The sequence below is a fragment of the Montipora capricornis genome, chromosome 3, assembly GCF_036669925.1.
Source record: "Montipora capricornis isolate CH-2021 chromosome 3, ASM3666992v2, whole genome shotgun sequence".
Classification (NCBI taxonomy): Eukaryota; Metazoa; Cnidaria; class Anthozoa; order Scleractinia; family Acroporidae; genus Montipora; species Montipora capricornis.
This window is the reverse complement of record NC_090885.1, coordinates 13,530,704-13,538,590: the sequence shown is the minus strand read 5'-3', so window position 1 is coordinate 13,538,590 and position 7,887 is coordinate 13,530,704. Positions and strand designations below refer to the sequence as shown.

Below are 7,887 nucleotides of genomic sequence, written 5' to 3'. Positions count from 1 at the left end.
GGCAGCTGCCGCAAGTGAACGAATTTTTTAAAGGTCTTTTGTTACCTTTCTGTAATATATATTTTTGTATTTACGTCCCATTGTTAGATTATCGTTTTGTGGCCTTTTGTAATGTTACGAAGGTGTGCGGCCGAGACCTCCAAAATAAACCTAACGGTTTATTTCTCTTGCCTGGTGAAGCAGAAAGATGGAATTTCTGGCGATTGAGTGGAACGAAAACGCCTGGAATTGATTATTTCTGCGTTACCAGAGCGACAGGGCCTGTGTAACCGTTACAGTAGGTGCTAGAGAGGGAGTTTAGCTAGTGACTGTTGTATTTAAGCTAGTTATAGCATATGATTAGTCATTCTAGGTCGACATCGTTTACCCGCAGTTTTGTGCTGCCTCAGTTTTTAGCTCCGTCTCTCATCATTGTGTGGCTCTTTGCGTATTCGTCTTCTAGAGGTTACGATTGCCAATTCAATGCAGCTTCCTGTGGCTTTTCTTATAGTTTGGTCAAGTTTGCAAGGTTACCGATGCTCAAGTGCTGAGCCATTCTAGGCCTAAATTGTAGTTTAAGCTTCATTTATGCTTTTAATTTTATACATCATCTGTTACGCGAATAGATACCTTTAAACCCCGAAGTGTTTGCGGGACTGCGTTTAGTTCGGGGAATACGTTTCAATTTTTGCCAGAGGGTTTTTGATTTTTCGTATCCGGCAATGCCGCTATTTTTGTATTTCCTTGCTGTATTATGTTTGAAACAGGACTGTTTTATTAAATTTATGTGCGCCAATAGTTGTGGCTTTTATCCAATATTCACGCTTGTAATGTTACGAAGGTGTGCGGCCGAGACTTCCAAGACTTCCAAAATAAACCTAATGGTATATTTCCCTTGCGTCTGTTGCATGGTGAAGCTGAAATTTAGTGAAAATCGATTTTGGAATAATGGCAAAATGGGTTTTGACCGAGGTAACGAGCTGCACGGAGGGCCCACTTCTCCTCACGATGGACCAGGCTCGCAAGCTCTTATTACAAAGAGCGCCTCTAGATAGCCCAAGATTTGAGATTCTGTGGAATTTCAGTCGACGTTTTCTCCTCTGCAGTAAAATGCGCAACAGAAACCGCTGGGGTGATTTCAGTCACTGGAATAAACCAAATGGTTTAAGTCGCAAGGCATTGCACCATTGAGGGTAATTAATCTTTTGCAACTGGGAGAATCGGGATTCTTCGATAAAAGAGACTCGATGCCCTTTAACTTACAACAGTAACGCAGTCTTATATTTTTTAACGGGAGGTCATAAAAAAAAGCTCTGTATCTACAGTGTTATTTGTATCATATCTTTGTACTTAGCATACTTGGGATTACATTTAAAAACTCGCCTTTCTATAGGGACGCTTGAAGCCCATTCAAGCTCACACACGCCCATTCGCAGAAGGCTAGCGTCACATCAATAGATGGGATCCGTGGACCACTTTTGAGGACCGAGCCATCTGCACTTCACCGCATCCGATGACCAGGCGGTCACTTCTCCGTAAACAAAGTGCAAATATAAAGAGCTGTAAATGTCACCTTCCTAACCCTTTTTTTCCGGCGGTATGCCAAGTTTAGGACAAAACTGTATAAACCAGGAGAAATAACCCAATAAATACATTAAAATTAACCCCTGAAAGTTTGCTTGCGAGATTAGTTGGAGCAAATATCTCGGCAAGAATACTTACCACATCGTATCCAACGCCACCTTATGCTTTCACACAATCGCAATCTTTATTTACATATCGTTCTCGCGACTTATGGCGCTGATTGGGGACACCTTCAGACTAGACCACAACACCGGGAACTCAATGCCCTGCTCTTATTTAATAGTGTGGGGGATCTTTAACGTGCGACAGAGTTTATGAACAAGACGAGGCCTAATGGTATAAAATCCAGACCGAGAAGACTTGAAATTCATTCTAACCATTTGCGGAAGTATGTAATTACAAAGGCAGCACTTTCTCTTCAGTTTTTCAAAGACCCTGAGTGTTGATCCGACCGGAGTCAACTCACGACCTCCTGCACGCTTGTCTGATGCTCAACCGAGCCAACCGGTGGTCAGTCAAAATCTTCACAATATTTGACTGAATCGTCATTTTGCTTGTGGGATATTATGATCCCTGTCTTTCGACTTGTGCGTGATAGCTAAAGGCGCTTTTCATTTAACAAAACAGACCAGCCAGACCGGGCATTTGGAAAGACTAACTCTGAGTCACAATGCCTTCAAATTAATTAGCACACTTCGAGGAGAGGAGAATGTGAGGGATTATCATGCAACTGTTCCTTCAAATTGTTGCATTTTCTTTGCAAACCGTCAACGGGTGTGGCCAGACAGTTCTGACAAAAGGAAAGGCCCTAAGTCACAACTCAGTGGAATGCTGAAATCCAACTCGGTCGGACTACTCCTTGATAAGAGTAGCTCTAGAAGGTGCATGTTTCCAATATGTTCTCATTTGATGTCCATAAAGACATACCTAATCACAAGGTGGGCCCACTCCACAAATAATCCATGCTGTGATGTGTTCAACATTTGGGGGAAAAGGTATTCTAGTGTAATTATATGAGCGAACGATTCAGTTAAGAATCACTCAAACTTCTCAATTCTGATCGGAATTCGAACATTCATGGAGGCCATCGTGGGAAGTATTACCAATCTGCTCGTGAAAGTTATTCGGCAGATTTTTTCTAGTGTCTTTCATCAGAATCATCAGTAAATCATACGGCTTCAAGGGTTTGTCTAAATGCAATAAGACGTATTTGGAAAAGCATCCCGCATAATGAAAGCTAGAATTGTGATAATGTTGCTGAATTTGTTTCAATGCACGTTCTGATCTAGAATACGTCATATGTTGAAACACACTTGTCAAATTACTTCTACAACTATGACACACAAGTAACTACTTAGTTTCCTGTCTGTTCCAATGTAATTGGATCACATATTGAAAGACTGGAGATAACGTTTCTTTGACCAAAAGATCATGCTATCACGTATCTATAATTGGTGTATTCAGCACATTATCCAGGCATGAAAGATAAAATTCTTGAGGGCGACGCAAGACCCAGCTTTCTAATCAAATCAGTGCGATTATCAGAAATCGAGTTGTATGGAAATTTACATTCGTCCAGTTCTTTTCAGAGGGTCTTTCCAAAGACTGAGACGAACTCCCAGAGCTCAATTCCGTTTTTATTGGGAGTTGTGAGATTATTTAAACCCTTCAGATCCAAAAATTTAAAAAAAGAGAGAATAGAAACGCACTTAACGAAAAAGAAACATCGCCAGGTCAAATTCCGTTTATTCTTGTTTGCATCTGCAATAAACATATTCATTACCTATTAAAGTTCAGTAATTAGCCACTCTATCTGTAAAGATATATACCCTTCTCTGTCACAGACAGACTTTGAGTCACCATCTTCATCATCATCATCTTCGTCGTCATTAATGTATTAAAGGAAAGATTATAATTGAACTTGGTTTTGGGTTTAACCAGAGTTACTTTATCAGCCATTTCAACTACACGGATTTCCATCTATTCCGACTCGACAGTTTAACTGATCAGGCATGTCAGATGCATGACTGAAATAAACAAGGTAGTATTATAAGAATTCTCTTACTGTTATTTCATCTCTGATGAATTTAAGATACTATTCAGATGTCGGTCTCTGGGCCTCCGTCTCCGCTTTCTAACTTCTCTACAATTAGCGTCGTGTTCAACTTCTCAGAACCACTCTTTTTTCTCTTTGGGGCACATCTTCTCAGTACCCTTTTCAAGATCCGTCTGAAATCTGGCTTGAAAAAGCAGTAAATGATAGGGTTGACCATAGAGCCCAGTGCAATAGTTACTAGAGAAAGTTCCCTCAGCCAAGAGGGTGACAGCTGGTCCAGTAGGACTGTATCCAACTTGCCAACCGCAGCTAAAACGCTGGTCAGATAAATGACTGGCATCCAACTTAAGATAAAGGAAACAGCGATGACAGAAAACATCTTAGCGACTTTTGCTTCGGAAGCAGTATCATTTTTTCTCCCTGTTCTCTTCTCATCTTTATGCCAGCTTATACTGCTTTCTCTTCTCAACCGGTTGACGATGGTCCTGGCTCGGTGAAAAATCTGGCAGTAGGCGACGAACACAAAGACGTAAGGCACAATTACGCATAATAATTGAAGCAAAGAAAGGTATATAGTGTATGCCAGTTTATTCTGCGGTGGGTTGAAACTCAACGGTATGATGGCTATTGCAATCGGTATAGCCCAAGACGACACTATAAGTTTAATAAAGTGCCTCTGCATAACAGCAAGGTAATCAAATGGTCTTTTAATCGCCAGATACCTGTCTAGAGTAACAGCAACCACATTTGCAACTCCCGTGAGCATTATTATACACACAATGTATCCACTAACTTCCTCGAATTCTGGAACGGTTATTTGCAATGGTAACAGAACCGCACCTGTAAGGATATCGGACACAGCAAGTGAAACAACGATCCCGTTTGTGTATGATCGGAGGCTTCTGTACATGTAGACTAGCAGGCATACGCAACCATTTGTTACAACTACAGGGACACACATGCATCCTAACGTAATTCTAAAATCTGCCGGTAGCATCCTTACGTTTCGATCCACAACTATGCCCAACTTTTCGTAGAATTCTGGCTATATATACTCGTCACCTCAATACACTTCAAAAACGGAACAAACTAGTTAGTAAATGTGCGCTCCTCCATTCGGGAAAGCTTTCCTGCTGGAAGAGGTATTAAATCTCATTCCCTTCGTGAATCATCTAAATACTGCTCATTCCGTGAGTTGGCGTGATAAAAAAACGCATCGGAAGATAAGACCGCGGTATTAATTATAGCTAATTTGACAAGCTATGGGAAAGTGATGAATGATCCGGAAAGATTTTCGCCCCAAGAGTGTTTCCTAGCTAAATCCGGCTTTCAAGTAGTCGTTGCTCGTTTGATCCCCGTGCTCCAGTACAAATAAAATCACACTTCTGGAATTGGCGTCCTGGTAAATTTTACAACATTGAAAATCCCTTGACGAGTAACTCTAGTTTATAAAAATGTATAGGTTTGTGCGTCGTTCTTGGTGAACAAACAAACAAACAAACACTTATCCTACAAAGCGAACTTTGTTTTGCATTTGCCGCACTGGATTATCTCGTTCAATTTTCCAACTGGGAAGGTCAAGTCCCATGGGCAATCAGAAAATTTCATATCCACCTAATGACGATGAAGGCAAAGGTTGTTTATTGTACTTTAAACGAAGTTAATCGTCACCATGTATCTATAATTATACTAATGTCTTTCTTCCTACTGGATGCAGATCCAAAGTCAATGATCACAATACAGACCATTTCTACAGAAGACAACCGTGACTGGGGTGAAACGGACAAACAGTTATGTAACAAATATGTTTGGTTCTCAATTGTTCATTGTAAATACATCTTGTCCTGAGTATTATAGCAATTAGAAAAGCTTAATCCACTTGCCATTTGCCCAATGCTCAGAAATGTGATAGCTTCGTGTTAATTCAGCCGCCTACGACAACTCGGTCGATGATGAATGAGGGGAAATCTGATGGTTTAGTGCCGACAATATCCAGGTGCGCTTTTCCAATGGGCCACTTTAAAAATGATTCGGTTGTACATGTAACGATGCAAAAGTACATTTAATAAAAGAACGAAGGAACAGATCATGCTACGTGACTCGACGAGATGAGAACATGCAGCACGTCTTTAGGGGATTGTAATTTTTTTGCCGATAAAAGAGGAAGATAATCTACTGCTAAATAAGTTAAGAAATTATTATTATTATATTATTATTATTATTATTATTATTATTATTATTATTATTATTATTATTATTATTATTAACAGTTATCATCGGATTATAACATTCCGTAACGTTCTTCCCGCTGAGAGGAAGAAAAAAAAAACAATCGCATATTTTATGGCCTCGAGCATAACATTAATAATACCGGAAAATTCCACCCGGCAGAATGTGATTATCAAAGAATATACATCTGGCCCCAGTTGTTCAAAAGGTGGATAACGCTATCCAACGGATCAATCACTAGCCATTGGATAGCGCAACTGGTTTCGCTATGACCTATCCACTGGATCGTGATTTATCCGGCGGAGAGCACTATCCATCGTTTGAACAACTGGGGCCTGGGTAATAATTTTTTGCCGTGGAGCGTGATATTCACGGGTCTCCTTTTCCGTAAATTCCCGGAGAAATAGGGCCGCCATATCTCAATATATAATATTATTATACCAGTTTTCTTCCCTGAGAAAATGCATCTTTTTGTTTTTGCTGTTGTTGTTGTGTTGTTGTAATTAAATAACTTTCACATGTATTAGTATTTCACGATAGACAATATGATGCACAACGTGCTGGTTCACATTAATTACAACTAACAATGAAAGCTGACGACAGAGTCACATTTACACAACCTTAAAAAAGAGGAACATACAGGGTGCCTATCCTACCAGCTAACGTATATCAAAAACTTCTTCCATTGCTCGAAATGCTTTATTAATTTACTCTGTCTAAATGCTATTATTTTCTCTAGTTGATACTGGTACAGTCTTGATATCACTGAATTGGACTCAGAGACACAGAAAAGACTGGTGTATATACACAACTGGAGTTCAACTTACACTTAAAAACTTTGTCGCCTTAACAATAAGAAATAAGTGGAATTCCATTTAAAAATGGATATGATCAAGCAAGATTTGTTTTAAGCCCCAGAACGCGATGTCCTTGCGGGAATTATTCAATGATTGTGACATGGTTGTTCATAATCATGCTTTGCCTGATTAAGCATTGCCAGGATCATAAGCAATACGGCTTTCTTGTTGAGGTTGTGTCAGACACCGGGGATGAAGAAACCAGTGTTTGCAATTAAATGGATTTGACCTTAAATTTCTTTGTCCCTTTTGTTTATGTCATTTGTGTCTTCTTGTATCTTAAGTACCTAACAGAGGTAAAAGTCCTTTGATCAAAATAGAAAACATTAAAACCGACGTTTTCAAATAACCTGATTTATAAATTGCCAAGCTAAAATGTTTCGGCAGCTATGCCGTGCAAACAAAATATCAAATCCCATTTCTTCGAGACATCATGGTGGAGATTTTTTTTTTAACACAGCCGGATAAGGACCCTGGCTCTTTGCCATTTTATCCCACCCAGTTTTTATCTTGTATCTTTAATCGAGTTTTGAAAATGAATTTACTACTGAGAGTTCATATAGACCACCACTGGGATCACTTCCAATTTGCTGACCTTTACTTGTTTGGGGTACGTGTCAAATTCACTTTGTGATGTTCTCTAAACTGTCCGATTCATGTTTACTATTTGATCAGAGAGGCACATGACGAGGGGCTTAGAGTTTTCCCGAACGGGATATTTTTGAAACCGTGGCGTGTGATTGTGCATTCAGTGGTACTCGATTTTTGCATACGTGTAATTTTTGTTTTTTAAGTCGGTCGCATTTTGTTGTTGTTGTCGTTTTTTGGCAACACTGTCAGGAAGATATAATCAGTACAACGCAGAGGCTTATTCCATGCTAAAAATACAATCTCTTGGATTGACGTCAACTAGTTATCCAAACTTGATATCTCAAGTGATTGGTCATGAGTTGGTTTAAAATAACACTAAGAACTCCCACACCAGACGGGAAATACATCGAAAAACAGTCAAAGCATTTTTTTTTCAGTTTTTGCTTTGCTCAACATGTTTTCACTGTCGAAGCTGATCCACCACTCCACGCCCAAGGTTTCAGTATCGGCCATTGCATGCACTACTTCAGGTGCTATCTGCAAATATACGTGCTATCAAACAAACAGACGGAAGTGTTATGATAACTTATC

At 39.6% G+C, this 7,887-nt stretch overlaps 1 protein-coding gene across 1 annotated transcript; it reads right to left on the bottom strand.

The window, feature by feature from the left end:
- Positions 1–3,289: 3,289 nt before the first annotated feature.
- On the bottom strand, positions 3,290–4,831 carry LOC138042273 (adenosine receptor A2a-like). Its single transcript, XM_068888114.1, has one exon. It carries the CDS (start codon positions 4,614–4,616, stop codon positions 3,663–3,665), a length of 954 nt encoding a protein of 317 aa, XP_068744215.1. The 5' UTR covers positions 4,617–4,831; the 3' UTR covers positions 3,290–3,662.
- Between the last annotated feature and the right edge of the window lie 3,056 nt (positions 4,832–7,887).

Excerpts from the sequence above, each read along its gene's own strand:
- LOC138042273 (XM_068888114.1), bottom strand. The coding sequence starts at position 4,616 with ATGCTACCGGCAGATTTTAGAATTACGTTAGGATGCATGTGTGTCCCT.